This window comes from Vanessa cardui, chromosome 14, assembly GCF_905220365.1.
Source record: "Vanessa cardui chromosome 14, ilVanCard2.1, whole genome shotgun sequence".
Classification (NCBI taxonomy): domain Eukaryota; kingdom Metazoa; phylum Arthropoda; class Insecta; order Lepidoptera; family Nymphalidae; genus Vanessa; species Vanessa cardui.
In genome coordinates this window covers 13,474,459-13,490,534 of record NC_061136.1, presented here as the reverse complement: position 1 = coordinate 13,490,534, position 16,076 = coordinate 13,474,459, and the positions used below count along the sequence as shown (strand labels likewise).

The 16,076-nt window shown below is 33.9% G+C and overlaps 1 protein-coding gene across 1 annotated transcript; it reads right to left on the bottom strand.

The window, feature by feature from the left end:
- Positions 1 to 436: 436 nt before the first annotated feature.
- Positions 437 to 15,083, bottom strand: LOC124535053 (synaptic vesicle glycoprotein 2A-like). The gene is made up of 10 exons (XM_047111080.1): positions 14,834 to 15,083; positions 12,112 to 12,312; positions 7,845 to 8,007; positions 7,011 to 7,192; positions 6,339 to 6,523; positions 5,517 to 5,668; positions 4,742 to 4,951; positions 3,845 to 4,030; positions 3,138 to 3,265; positions 437 to 2,721 (listed from the first exon to the last, which is right to left on the bottom strand). Exons 1-10 carry the CDS (start codon positions 14,946 to 14,948, stop codon positions 2,666 to 2,668), a joined length of 1,578 nt encoding a protein of 525 aa, XP_046967036.1. The 5' UTR covers positions 14,949 to 15,083; the 3' UTR covers positions 437 to 2,665.
- Positions 15,084 to 16,076: the final 993 nt, after the last annotated feature.

Below are 16,076 nucleotides of genomic sequence, written 5' to 3'. Positions count from 1 at the left end.
CGGAAAGTAGATTCTACCGAGAAGAACCGGCAAGAAACTCAGTAGTTACTCTTTTTTAACATTTAAAAAATACAACGTCATGTTAATTAAATACAATTATTTCAATTTATGTATCCTGCTTGGAAGTCAACAGGTATTAACTCCACGCTTTTTTATCATCTACAAAATCTTGTATCGAATAGTATGCTTTTTCTAACAATGTATTTTTAACAAACGATTTGAATTTACTAAACGGCAAAGTTAAAAATTTCTGCGGAATTTTATTATAGAAACGGATACCTTGCCCCAAGAAGGATCTATTGACTTTGCGGAGTCGGAAACTTGGCGTTATAAGTTTATCCTTACTTCTAGTGCATATACAATGATTATCACTGATTTTATCAAAGTGATCAATGTTACTGTGAATTTAGTATGTATATGGAAATTACTACTGTGAATTTAGTATGTATATGGAAATTATAATTCCAATAGACAAGTTTGTAAAACAAAAATAAAATGCATTTGCTAAATGTTTGACAATATATTTACAGAATATGATATAGAAGAAAATGACCAAATTATGTTTTTAACAAAAGAAAAATCGAATTGGATTATTATATAACAAAAATGTGTGAACAATTATTTTATTTATAAGTAAATTGTCAAATTCATTTTTTTTATAATGTCACTACCATAGATAATATTACTTTGATTACGTTTTATTTCTCTAAAAAAAAAATTATTTAACTCAATGGATGAATTTTAAATATTAAAAGGGAAGGAAAATTTATGTTTTCAATTAATAATTATTTATTTCTCAAGCTTAAATGTAATAATTGCAATGAAAACTTTTTTGAAGATATCATTCTGACATTACACAAAATATTTATTATCTGTGGTAGTGACATTTAAATTTGTCTAAATTAAAACAAAGGAAAGGCAATTTATTAAGTTGAAATTCTCCGATCATAATGATGACTCCGTCGTAGTTTATATTGTGACAAACGCGTCCATATCTTTTAAAAATTGTTTTAAATTCACGAATGGTACCATTGTCCAATTTGTACAATTTTAAAATGTATAAATATGTAAAAAACACGGCTTTAAGTTACGCGAGACTGTGTATATAAAAGTTTATTATGTACTATAAATATTTGTAATTAACTATTTATAATTATGAACTATGCCTTACCTTTAGCGAGTAATTATTTAAGAAATAAGTTTTCTTTGTTTTTTTTTTTTGTACAAAATTTGACATAATTCGTATCAAGTCGGAGTTTAAACGTGAAGAAGGCTGTGCGATAAGCATTTTAATCGATTTCGGTAAAGGAAGGTTATGAATTATCTCAAAACTCTGTGGGAGCAACGCCGATCCATAGAATTTGTTTAGTTATTTAAAAGATCTGCAATTTGACGTGTAAATGCGTATGAAAAAAAAAATGATAGTGCAATCGTGTTAATTTCTTATTTCGTTTTATAGTTAGTAATATAAAATAAAACCACACACAAACTTTGTGCCTTGCGTTGTATTCAGAATGTATGAATATAATCCAAAATCTATGTAGGGTAACTCAGTCAATTTAACTGACCTATACGATTAAGTAATTAATTATATTATACATATTACGTTTTAATATTAAAGCTCGAATTTAAGAGTGCTGCTTGGACAAAGCGATTGGAGTTGACAATAAGATTAAAGTCTAGTCTATTAAACGATCTTGCTTTGTCTTATCTGGGTGTATCGGTGAATAGGAAAGGCCAGTTTACAGAATTATTACACACTCATATTTTAAAAACTGTTTTTTTTAATTTTGTTGTGATCATAATCGAATGTCACGCGACATTGCGTCTAATATTTAAATTGTTATTAATTTATCAATTTTTGTAGATAAAACTCATGTTATCTAACAAGCTATTGAAGAATTTTTTTTTTATTTAGATAAATTAGAAATCAATTTATGTATAACACAAAAATTAGCTTTTATATAATTGTTACAGATATCAACAAATTTAGATTCACAATTATTTATTTTTTATTAAATATTAGAAGTAATTATGATGTAAAATATAATTAACTGGTCTAAATATAATAATTATGTATTCAGCACAAGTGCCTCACCCAGCATAATCCGTCACAGATAATATAAGTAATAAAAGTACATATTTATTTAATGTAAACGCTGTTTAGTCATTACATTAGACTGATATAACGCCTTAATAAAGTAAGGGATAGCATTTTTAACGATATGTTATTGAAAAAAAAAAACACGGATATTTTAATTATTTTTAATCTGTATAAAAACTTTTGTATGTATTTTTAATCTGTTAATTGACTGTTAACCTAAGAATTTTATGTACATTTCAACAAGCTAAATTATTTTTCGGTTTTATTGTAAATGTATTGTTAAAAATGCGTTCTCGGCTATATATAAAGTAAAATATTGTAAATAGGGACAGTACTCCATGATTCGCCGATTTACTGTTAAGTTGTGAGTCTGACTGAGATGAATGAGATTAGAATACGATAAATTATAATAAAGAAAGGGAATATTTTTATTTCACTTCGTTTTCTTTACATCATCCTATACTAAAATGTCTTGGATACTTATATAAAAAAATGATCACTATATAATCACAATATATCACAATTGATTTGACTCTTGATAGAATTCTTCAAATACCAGCTTCATTCCAATTTCTTCAGTGTTGTGTTTGGTAGGAAGAAGCATGATATACCGCATACTGAAATATAGATAAGAATATATTACAGCGCCATCTAGTGAAATACGAACACACTATATAAGAACAAAATATGGTATAGGAGTTTTAGACTAAAGTTAAGTATTTAATTATGATAGAGCTAGATTATGATTAAAAAAAAAAGATATGAATTCCATTTTGCTTCTTGATTTTATTATCAATAATAAATTATTATTGTAATAAGAAGCCTATAAGGATGTCTTACTGATCTAATATAAAGTATAACTTTACTAAAAATAACAACATAGGTACAATGTTTAATAAAATATTGTAACTAGTAAATTTGGCATTGGTTTATAAAGGCAGTTCGTCCATTTCATAAATCACAGAATTATCGTATAACACAGACGTAAATTATAGTGATGAAGATAGTAAACGTAAATAAAAAAGTTACTCACGGGATAATACTGCTCCTATAGTTATAAATGGCGGCAGACAGCCGAAGTCAATGAGCGCGGGAAAAATGACAGTTCCTAAGATTGTCCCGACACGACCGCTCATTAAAAATGTAGTCATCGCCATTGCTCTGTAATATGTTTGTAACATTTTAGTCGGTATTTTCCTTTATTTTACATTTTTTTACCTTTCGTGAGTAAAATAGCAAAATAGCTCATTCATGCCATTTGATTTATTAATAGATATATTTTAAATAAAACTAATGAGAGGATGGGGAATCATTTAAATTTCAGCATTCCTTTACAAATTAATCTGTGTGTCTGTTGAAATTAATCAGTAAATATTGGACATCACATACATTACTCTGATCCCAATGTAAGTAGCAAAAGCACTTGTGGTATCGAATAGAATAGAATAAATTCAGAAGTCACGACGGTACCACAAACACCCAGACCCAACACAACTTAGAAAAGTAATGAACTTTTTTCTACATCGACTTAGCTGGGAATCGAACCCTCGGAGTGGCATACCTTTGAAAACCGGTGCACACACTACTCGACCATGGAGGTGGTCAATTTTGAGTGAGCCGTTTAAATGCAGGCACAAAGGACAACATATTGTTGGGCTGTAAAGTGTTTGGTGCTGTAAAGTGTGGTTGGTATAATATATAAACAAAATTTTACTAGAATATAGATAGAATAAAGCGTACCTTAGTGAGGTAGGGAATAGATCAACTGCGATGCTCGATAAAGATGCGGAACACAGTGAGGTGATTGCCATCGCGGTGGTGACCATTGCGACCATTGGTAAAGCGCTGCTACCGGTGAATGGTAACGATATAATGAAAATCGCACTTAAAATCCCACAGAATCCGGAAACCTTTCTTTTGCCGCATCTAAAACAAAATCATTCAGCTTAATATATTTTATGTACCAACTGATAACCGTAGCTTACAGATAATCTCATATTATTGGGAAAATATCATTCCTAGCTAACTAACTTATTCTACTGATATGTTAAATTGGAGCTGTTGGCTCAGCATATGGTCGTGTTTCATCAGAAGCGCACAGGTCATTTTCGTAAATCTGCCGTAAACGTTACCAGCCTCGAATTAATTACAAACGCCCAGGTGGACCTGGGTGATTGCCCAAATATTGCTTGGAAGGAGTCTTTTGACCCTTTCCATAAAATTGATTAAACTTTTTGTAGCGCCTCACCGATAATCCAAGATTTGATCATTAGGTATGGGTAAGGCGTACGCTAACGCGTAGCTAACGAATGCTTTGTATCGTACCTGATGGAAAAAATCTCATATTCTATCCAAAAATACGTACGACTTATTCGGAATTACAGTCGTTTGTTTGTGTTTGAGTAACGAACAATAAGTTTCTAGTAGAAAAACATGAATGGAGGAATGCTGCATATTAACTATCAACATTTTAATGGAACAGATATTATATTATTGTGCTCTAAGTTTTGAAACCACTGACCATCATCATCATCATCAGCTAATCGCAATGTACTTCCGGTTTTCCTCCAGTCTGACACGTCACCTTCCATTCATTGGGTCCTTTGATATGGGAAATAATAAGTTGATCAAACGAACCTGTTTATCATCGCCCCACCAATCCCATACGTGATCATCGACCCAGCACCGACCACGGCGGTCTGTAGATATGTTAACATATTCGTTTCTGTAGGCAGGCAACCTTCCACCTCCACGTGTTTAGGGGCGATAGCAGAGCACAGACTTTCAGTTCCATCGGAGCCTATCATGGCAGCCAATTGTGGATACCAAAGACGTATTGTATTTGACCTGGAACAAGGAACCATAGACTGATTGGACCTTTGAGTTAAGGCACCTTTAGGGACAATGGCATTTAAATTTTATAACTACAATGAGAAAGACAAACAGTAATAGTGCTTATGATGACCAAACTACTACTTTGTACCTACAAATATACGAATTTAAAAATATTAATAATACTAGGGTCTTTCTATTCTCTTCCGTAACCTATTAACACAGGAATGATAAATAATTGATGATTTTCTATTATAAACAATATTTAAAAAAACGCGTCTTCATTTTGATAGAAAAAAATTTTTGCTTGGGCTTTGTACAGGCCGAATTTGGAGGAGAAGCTCACAAGTTATTCTACTGCAAAACAGCAATCTATATCGCTGTGGTTTACTTTATGTGGTAAGAGAGCCATTGGTATTGCCGGAACACATATCGGGACATAACATCTATTTTATATGTTTTAAGGTTCACAATTATCATTAGAAGGACAGTCTACCCATTTGCTTTCATTTAAATGAAATAATTATTCCTTTGGTAATTTAATATATGTTTACGTCGGTGACAAAAATAACATATTTACCCAAACATACACCCTAGGTGAGTCAAACATATGAGCAAAAGCCAGCCTATGTGGGGTGGCTTAAAGAGTGGGGCAAATTGTGCACCACCCTCCCTTAAGGCCGCTAGTCCACGGCTCTGCTGCTCCGATCTTTCTTCTACTAATTTTTTAATCTGGAAGAAAAGTATTTGAAGTAAAGATATTAATTGTGATGAATAATTGGAACGAAAAGATTTTTTACTTCGATTTTCTTTGTGTTTTCTCTTTTATTATTTCGTATAGGTGAGTAGACAATGGGTCGTATGCAGACTCCTCTTTCCCATTGGGCACTGGGCAAGTGCCCTAGGCCCCGCGATCGATAGGGCTTCTAAGATTAAATTAATAAGGATAATATAAATATGTGATTTCTAATAAAGATAACTCGATAACCTTGTTTATCTAGTCATATTCCTAATATGCCCAGGGTCTCCAATAGGTTATAGACGGCACTAGTCGTATGATTGTAAGTGGTCACTATCGCCATAGACATTATCTAAGCTGTAAGAAATTACTCAACAGGGACTTAGACCATGGAAACTAAGTCGTTATGTCCCTTAAGCCTGTGGCTAAAATAGCTCGCCCTTCAAACTGTAATACAACAATATTACGTATTGGTGTTTTGCGGTAGAATATTTATGTGATAGGTAGTACCTAAACAACGGGTAGATGTTATAATATCATATATCTTATTTTTTGGCAGTAAAGTCATGACAGTTATGTATTAAATATTAAGTAAGTATTTTTCACTAATAATAGTGACGCAACGTTTGCTATACGGCTAAGACTATTTCCACTATCCCTTACCGGATAAGTTTCTGGTGGTTTTCCAGTATTTAGAGAGTATATTTTTCGAAAGACCTCCATGGCTTCCTTATTCCGGCCTCGAGACATTAGGAACTTGGGGCTTTCAGGCTGATAGATGAATGCGATACCAGTTAGGATAGGTACCATGGCTGTAGCCAGGAGAAATAGGTTCCAGGAATGTATTACTGCAAAACAAAAAACTTGTAACTTTCTATTCAAAATACTGATATATACGTATAATAAAATTGGAGTGTATGTTTGTAATATTAAATTAAGGGCTTTATAATAAATGCATATGTATGTACACGCGGTACATATATCAAATTAAGATTATTACACCTTGTTAACAGTGAGTTACAATGTGTTTAAATTGTTAGAAACGTTATAACTAACAAATAAATGTTAAACTACTATGTTTTAACAGGAACTTAGCTGTTTTATTTGTTTACAGCACAACGGATGTAATGAAATAATCATTGAATAGATAAATAATAAAATTGACAACTTATTTTTTACTCAATTTCTCGTGAAAAGTAACAATTCACTTTCGGTGATAAGCTAATTTGAACGCGTATACTTTAAAAGTTGCGATGTTAAGTGTGAAAATTGCCTATCCCAATATAGACATATAAGATACAAAATTATACCAGCTAAATATTATTTAAATATTACCAATGGTATTTCCAAAGAGCGGAAAGTCCCAGTCCTTTGTAATGATGGCCCAAGCCAGCAGCGGCAGAGTGGTGTTAGCGATGGTGAAGAAGAGGCCTGTGAGTAGCAGGACACGTGCTCGCAGGTCCGTGCGGTGTAACTCCGCGAGATATGTTAATAGAACTGCGAATGGACCATTGAACCTGAAATCGTATCAGATAGATTTACTTTAGGTAATGAAAAAGCGTGGAGCTGATACTTGTTGACCCTCGCCAACGTCTTGTCACCGTAAGATTAAAAAAAATCGTTAGATTACAACCTGTATCGTCAGATTGGGTCTCATTATAAGAGTGAGTGTAAGTAAGTAGTAAGAGACAGATTCACGGTGAAATTTGGTAACCTAGAACCTAGCCGGTGTTAGGTTCAATGACGATTCAAAAGTGCCTCTAAAGGCCCACTTGAATAAAGTATATTTTGATCTGATTTATGTAATTACAAAATCAAAATCAAAATAAACTTTATTCAAGTAGGCAAGCACTTTTGAATCGTCATTTTACAATTAAGTGAAGCTACCACCCTGACAAATGTGGCAGTGCCATAAAGTGGTAGCCACTTCTCTTAGACATTGCTATTGTTACAAATATTAATCGTTTCTCATATTGCCAATAACCTTTGATACTAAGATATTATGTCCCTTGTAATTACACTGGCTAACTCACCGTTAAACTCGAAACACACAATACTTAGTATTGCTGTTTTGTGGTACAATATGTATTTAATGGAATTCAGACTGGCCTGCTGTCACACTGCAGCTATCTTGATACACAATTAATATTACATATTACCGATACTCACAAGAAGCCGCTGAAGAACCGCGTTATAAGCAGCATTGTGAAGTTCTGGCTCAAACTAGCGGCCACCTCCACCAGTCCAGAGCTAAAGAAGCCCCAGATCATGAACTGTCGCCGGCCGAGCGTGTCTGATAGGAACCCCCAGAGCATCGCTGAAGATATCATACCTGGAAAACGAATGATTTTATATTTAACAGTATATTTATGGATTCATAGTTTCGTCTTGTTCTGAAAATTATGCCTTTATAAAAAATATATTAAAAAAATATGTTTATAGGCCATGAAGATTAGCAGTATAACTACTAGTCCAGTCAAAAATTAAATAAATAGCACAAATTAACGTAAGCTCTTTAAATTTATTCACGTAATTTGATTTGGTAAGCGTGAGGATTTAAATGGTATTATAAAAAAAACAACCTAAGAATATGATTTTAATGGAAATAAAAGAAAAAAATTGTTCATTTGAGGCAACACGGAATTTTCTGAAGAAGTGCATAAAACACAAAAAAGCTATTATATAGATAGCTCATTTATCTATTATTATTATGAACTCGTGCTTCATATTAAAAGTCGTGTATAATGTAATTTTTAGGAGGTGACAAGATGAGGATGAGGTGAGGTGTAGGTGTGGATGACAGGCAGATAAGCTACCTGATGGTAAGTGGTCACCACCGTGCATACATATTGGCATGTAACCTTGGTTACTAAGATGTTATGACCCCCGTGAACAATACTACTGTACTGCTGTTTCGGTAGAATATCTAACAAGAAGGTGGTACCTACAACAACAAATCTCTACCTCATTTTGATCCTGCCCTTACAAAGTAATCTATGCACTCAAAGACCCTAGGCAATCTATTTAAAACACTTGGTTATTGTAAATAGTTTATTACCAAACAGCAGACTTGTTATTTGGTAAGATATAACTTTGTTGCAAGTAATTAACAAGACTAAACTCTATTTGCGTTCGAAAGTTAAATTATTACTATGTGCTTACTTTGAAATCGTATTTCTGTAATATTCAATCGATCGCAAGATTGTTAGCAATTATGTAACAAATCTGGTGACTAGCTCCATAATTGCAAACAATACACTAGAATACTGGTGTATTGTTACTCTTTTGAGCTTCATTGGCAATTGGTATTGTTGGCAATAAATGTTGATGAAAAACATTGTCTTAAGCCGTTGATACTGTTCAAAGGAACGCAAGCGAATATGAGAGTTGTTCTGTACACGGATGGTATTAGTATTTTAAGTCAGTATAAATACAAATTCTGGAAATTTATCTTTAATCGCCGACTAATCTAAAAAGGAAAAAATTCTGAGAAGGAGAATTTCACACGTAAACAATGCATTGCCTCGGAAAGCACGTAAAGTTGTTGTTGCTGCAACTGAATTTATTCCGAGAGTAGAGAAATAGGTAGTACACTATGTTTTCGGCCACACTTGTACCCAATAATACGTCCTGTGTAGACTAGACTCCTCTTAGAATCGGTCAACACGAGTTTATCATATTTCATAAGCCGTACATACCTTTTTTAAATTAGTCAAGTACATAAAAGTAAAGTAAAGTAAAGTAACAGCCTGAAAATTACCCACGGCTGGACTTAGGCCTCCTCTTCCATTAAGGAGAGGGTTTGAAAGATATTCCACCACGCTGTTCCAATGCGGGTTGGTGGAATGCACGTGTAGCAGAATTTCGATGAATTAGTCACATGCAGGTTTCCTTACGATGTTTTCCTTCAACGCCGAGCACGAGATGAATTATAATCACAAATTACGCACATATATATAGTGGTGCTTGCCTGGATTTGAACCCGCAATCATAGGTTAAGATGCACGCGTTCTAACCACTGGGTCATCTTAGCTCTAAATACGTAGCACGTGATAATTCAGAGGTGATTGTCCGAAATTGTACGTCGCAATTTCGATTAAGAATTACATATTCTAAGTATTTTGCCGTCACTTTTCTTTCAATAACATACAACATTGTAAAGAAATGTAATCAGATAATGTTCCGACACACCTCTTCGTCCCAACATTATAAAACAAAACAAAGAAAATAAATTAACTGTACATCATTTGTTTACCAGAAATAAACAAAAACGTACCACAAATATCACTCTAAAGGTGATTCTGATCAAGACTCTTGTTTGTATGTAAAACACCAAATATTATCTTAGCCTGATGTATTTATTCTGTGCTTGAACATGTCTTTGTTAGTCATTATATATTTGATTAATTTAGGAAGGTATAGTAAGACACAACATAGTTGCAGCATCGGCAAAATTCGTAAAACCGATCACCCCCTTTTTTTTTTCGCTGGAAAAACGCGTTACGTGCTTCCTCTACGTGATGGAATTGGGAGTGTGTGTTAGGTTATAGGTTTCCTGGACGCCAGGTCCACCGGGTTTATCCACTAAAAAACCAGCGGTACCCTCTCCGTCTTTCGGCGGGCGCCACGGTAGATCGCTTGCACATGCTACCGTGACGAAACATAATAACTTGTAATATCATATGACCTAACATATTCGTCAATTTGACACGTCGATTGACATACACTTGAACTGACGCGGGAATCTATAGCGTTGAATGGCGTGATAGGGAGTTTTTTTTATTGGTTGTATAATTCGACAGTAGTAGTTTTTTACCGATGTAAGTTGTGTCGTACTATACCTAGTCATACTTATTGTCTTTGTAATGACAACTCTGCCATGCTCGTAATTAGCTTCGGTCCAGCGTTGTGCGCGGACAATATGGAGTAATTAGAACAATTCTTCAATTGCTCTGCATCAATGATAATGATGAATCTATTTTAAGGGTCTGCACTAGCCTTTGATAGGGACCGCCATAGTTGAAGGTCAGTTCAGAAGTTATCACAAATATTCTTGCGATTTTGTTGTTATTCTTTTTGTCCATTACGAAAAAATAATGAAAGTAAATATGAATTATGTAGGCGCTCAGGGCGTCAAGAAAACTATAAGTTGTACCAATTAAGTTTCAAGTCACTCGAACAACTGCACATCTTATCTTTTTTTGCAAAGTATAATATGATATATTATAAACTAGTGACCCGCCCCGGTTTCGCACATTTCCAATACTCATACTAAATATTTTATAGAATTTGTTTATTTACGACATAAGATTAGAAACTTTTATCAGTGTTCTTTACTATATTGTCTGTATTAATATTATTTATGTATTATATACAAACACATTTCTCTCGAATCATTATTATATATACTATTAAAGAAAACGGCATCAGAAGCCATTGCGTATTTTTAAAGATCTCAGTGTACATAGGGACAGACAGCGGTAAGCGACTTTGTTTTATGCTATGCAATGATAAGCATTTTAATTGTGAATGTTTTAATTTGTGAGAGAGTTTTATATAGTTATTATGCAATAAAAACTATTTATAATTACACTGAAAGAATAGAATACTCAGCTTTCTTCTCAGATCTAGGTGGATATTTCTGAAACAGTATCAGAATTTTGACTGGACTTAAATATTTGATATATTTCAATAATCAATACGAATAATACCATATGCTGTAATTGCAGACGGTTTATGGCATATTTTAATTGACTTTATGCATCTCTATCTGAGAGGTTATCCAGTAAGCCTACCCACGCCTCCTCCAATACCAATCGGCCTACCCAGGATCGCCCCCCAAATAATTATTTAAAAAATGAGTAAGCTAGTGTATTTACTCCTTTCTGCGAAGTTCCCTTATATGCTGTAACATCAGGTGATGACGTCAATTGTTATCTCTCATTGTGAACAAGGCTTTACCTGCCAGTTGTACACATAGATTATGTGTAGTATGATATCATATACACACTATTCCTACATCTCGCTCTAGATTGCAGCAGTACTATAAATTGCTTCTGATTGTTTATTTTTTTTACAAAAATAATCCTTAGAAGTTCACTCCTAATAAACATTCACTTATTTCAACTAAATATGTAGGTTAAAGTTAGCTGTACCTTATACAAGGCTATAGATTGCTCCTCGTTTGCAAATGTCTGGCTATGACCTTACACTTGACCAATGTTTATTTATTAAAAATACTAGTATTCGCCCGCGCTTAGCTCGCGTTTGAGGGTGTTGGTTTTCATGTTTTAGGCAAAAAGTACCTTATGTCCTTCTTGTATATAGTTCAATTTTGCTCAAAAAAATCGGTTCAGTGGTTTGGTCGTGAAATAGTGAAAGGCAGACAGAGTTACTTTCACATTTATAATATTAATATAGAAAAAATACAACAAACCTATATAAGTCATGGCAGTAACGGTGCCCATGTCCAAGAGTCTCAATTCCATATCACACTGGGCTCTCGTGTAGATGAAGGAAGAGGAACTGGTGACAGACACGGCGCTCCAGAACGCGGGCAGCGTGCAGAGCATGAGAGATATGTTGAACCAGCCATACCCAGTAGCACTGATCGCTTCTTCGAAGTCAGATGCTGGCTCTGAAGTTAAAACAATCTGTATGAATTTAAAAGAAATCAGAAAAAAAGTAAGTAAAGTAACAGCCTGTAAATTTCCCACTACTGGGATAAGGCCTCCTCTTCCATTAAGGAGAGGGTTTGGAACATATTCCACCACGCTGTTCCAAAGCGGGTGGTGGAATGCACATGTGGCAGAATTTCGATGAAATAAGACACATGCAGGTTTCCTCACGATGTTCACTTCACGCGTTCTAACCACTGGGCTATCTCAGCTCAATGGTAATTTCAAAATGAAATTAACATTGTATAATGTATGCAGATCAATGAATAATTTCAATACTTGTTTATTATCTGTATAATACCTAATGGTAAGTGATCACCACCGCCCATAGACGATGGCGTTGTCAGAAATATTAACCGTTCCTTACATCATCGATGTGTGACCAACCTTGGAAACTAAGATGGTATGTCCCATGTGCTTGTAGTTACACTACCTCATTCACCTTCCAAACCAGAACACAAAAAATCTGGGTGCTATTTGGCGGTAGAATACTTGATGAGTGGGTACCTACCCAAACGGATCAGACAAAGCTACCATCAATTGAATAAAGATTATTAAGAGAAGATTAACTTTTCGTCCAGAGAATTCGTTTTGCAATTCATCGTCAGCATAATTTATTCATTAGCTATTTTCAACTTTGTTTTGTATAAACAAAACGTTTTCAATATAGTTATATTTATTCTATTAAATAATGATATCTCGAGGTCATTGTACTCTTGAAAATTCGGAGCTACCTAACCTACGCTAACTTTGTATATCTACTTTTAATTGTTATGACGTGTGTCTGTTATTCCTCTGGTTGAGAGGTCGTTAGTATGAATTCCGCTTTTAAGTATTAAAATTTGACAAGTTGTTTATTTGATCTAAATTGTTTTTCAATTTTCAGTCGCTAAGTCGATCAGTGAACTTTTTGTAAATCAACCCAAATATCTATCAATCTTAACTCTATTATAATGTTACATAAAACAGACGAATGAGTTTTTTGGCAATTTGTTAACCATGTAATTTTCCATTAAAAAGCATCAAATATATTCATTTTACTAAATTTAATTTGAGCTTATTTTTTTTTGTTGAGCTGAGATGGCCCAGAGGTTAGAACGATTAACCGATGATTTAGGGTTCAAACCCAGCAAGCACCACTATTTTATGTGCTTAATTTGTGTTTATAATTCATCTCGTGCTCGGCGGTGAAGGAAAACATCGCGAGGAAACCTGCGTGTGTCTAATTTCATTGAAATTATGCCATATATGCATTCCATCAACCCGCATTGGAACAGCGTGGTGGAATATGTTCCAAACCCTCTCCTTAATGGAAGAGGAGGCCTTATCCCAGCAGTGGGAAATTTACAGGCTGTTACTTTACTTTACTATTTTTGTTTAGTCTATTGACAATTTCTTCTATTGTAACAACCATTAGACTGTAATATTAATTTTTAATGAAATGAAATGAAATAGACTTATATTTATGTTAAGAAAATAAACAAGCAAGAGAAGAATGAGTGCATTTGTGTTTTGGCACACACTAACAGCACAGAATAAACCCAGCACAATTATCCATTCTCCGTTTAGAGAGATCGCTGTCACCAAAATTTTGCTAATGTCATCATTAATATATTCTTGTGTGAGATTGTGTAGACCACAAATACGAGTATAATATATTGTATGACTGACTTTGCTCAAGGCCCTTTAATCCATAAATATACCAAATTGCAAAGACTCATAAACATTTGAGTGACATTGCAGATTCAGAGGGCCGCGATAATACTTGGCCAGAGTCCAGATCTTCGGGTTAAAGCAGACCGACTTGAGACGCATGTATTATTGGAATAATCGATGCGCCGGCGCAATATAACTAATTTTCCTTATTTTCAAAATGTCTGACCAAATGTTAGAGTTCACCACACAAAGGTTTTGTTAAATAATCAAAACTGTAACAGGATTATGGGAAGTTGTGTCTTATAGTTACGTCTTTAATTTAAATAGAAATGATCACAGCCGTTACATAAGGATTTCATATTTTTATACGAAACGCGAAACATTGTTAGCTCATTAATGTCTTGCCCTTGAGTTATTTCACCAAGAAAAACATTGACATGTTTGTTTTTGAAAGATTGTAGCGCGTTAAACAAAACATATGACTCATGATTACGATATACTTCTGTGCTTATACTAAATTAATGTAGAACTATAGACCACTAATTATTTTCATTTCATAATAGCGCATAACAACGATAACAGCGCTTAAATTGTAAGACAGGAGACAAAATACTAAATATTTGTTCAATATAACATGATAAGATTAAACATGTGCCGCATAAATTAACCGCTAGTTAAATTTAATTTTTGAACTATGTTTAATTAATGAGAATACGTGTAATCTCACTATGTAAATATATCCTTCAATAATCAATTGAATTTACCATTGAAAGTTTTACCTTGCTGAATATTCCCGATTATAATTAAAACGACCTTTATAAATACCTTGAGCCAATTTCTCTAAATTTGTCGACGATAAACCGGTCACTTTGTACAGGTGGTCATGTGGTATGTCTTCTTTAACAGCTGGAGCTTCGACATCCGTCTTGATTGCCACCATTTTTGACCAACGATTTAAGGGTATCGAAAATTTTGAAACCGATTGCCCATGTGGCGAATTTTAAATACCACTGGCATACTTAAAATCAGTAGCTGAAGTGAGGTAGCGCAGTTTCCATGCGTTGTTTTATAGAATCAACTGATAATATCTTTATAGTTTGCTTCTGGATCTGATTGTGTGCTTTGCAAACAAGTGCTCGGTTTTCCTCCAGCTGCTATCTATTGTAAATATGGACCGACATCAAAATAGTTATTGCTATTGTATAGGAAGAGTAAATTAGCCAAATATTGATATTTTATTGCTTTTTCAAGCGTACTATGGTTCTGTAGATTTATGGCCGGGTTGCTTACTTTACTTACTTGATTTAGAATTTTTAGGTTTTTTTTAATTTCACAAATCAGGACAAACCACTGAAGGTATTATTGTTTGGTTAAAGAAAGTAAGTAACGATACCTTATGATTATATCAACTCAGATGAGGTTATTTTTTATGATGATCGTTATTTCAGTGTAAAATATTTACCAGTGTCAACATGAATTTCGAAATATCTTTGTTTAAAATGATTTACGTGACTGCTTTTGCTTTATAATCGCTAATGGATTCCAGGTTTTATTCCAGCTTTAAAAAGATACCGTGATTGTAGTAATAATAATAATTTAGTTGTTCTATGTTTAAAAATATATCTTATTTATCAGACTTTGTCCTGGCTCTTTTCAGCCGTTGTAGTATAGAAGTCGGTACAAAGTTCGCATTGCTGCTAGCTTCGATGTTACTGTAGCTATAGCAATACTACTAATATTTGTCTAGTATCTGTGGTTACTAGATACCTCTTTCCAATGATATTGGACAGACATCCATAAAGAGGCACCCTGATGGATAATATTTTCTGATGACGTCATTTTGACAGCTGTAGCTTGCTTGTAGGACCGGTGGCAAAAACTGGAGAGCTTAGATTTGAAATTATCAATATAAAGACGAATAGATGTTCTGAAATTTCGGGTATATGCGAACATATGAATCGTTTGGGATAACTGCATGGAAAAGAAGAAAAAGAAACAGCAGAAGTCATGGCTTTGTAAGCATACCAGCTATCATGACAATCGGTGCACAGATACCTGCCTCATGAAA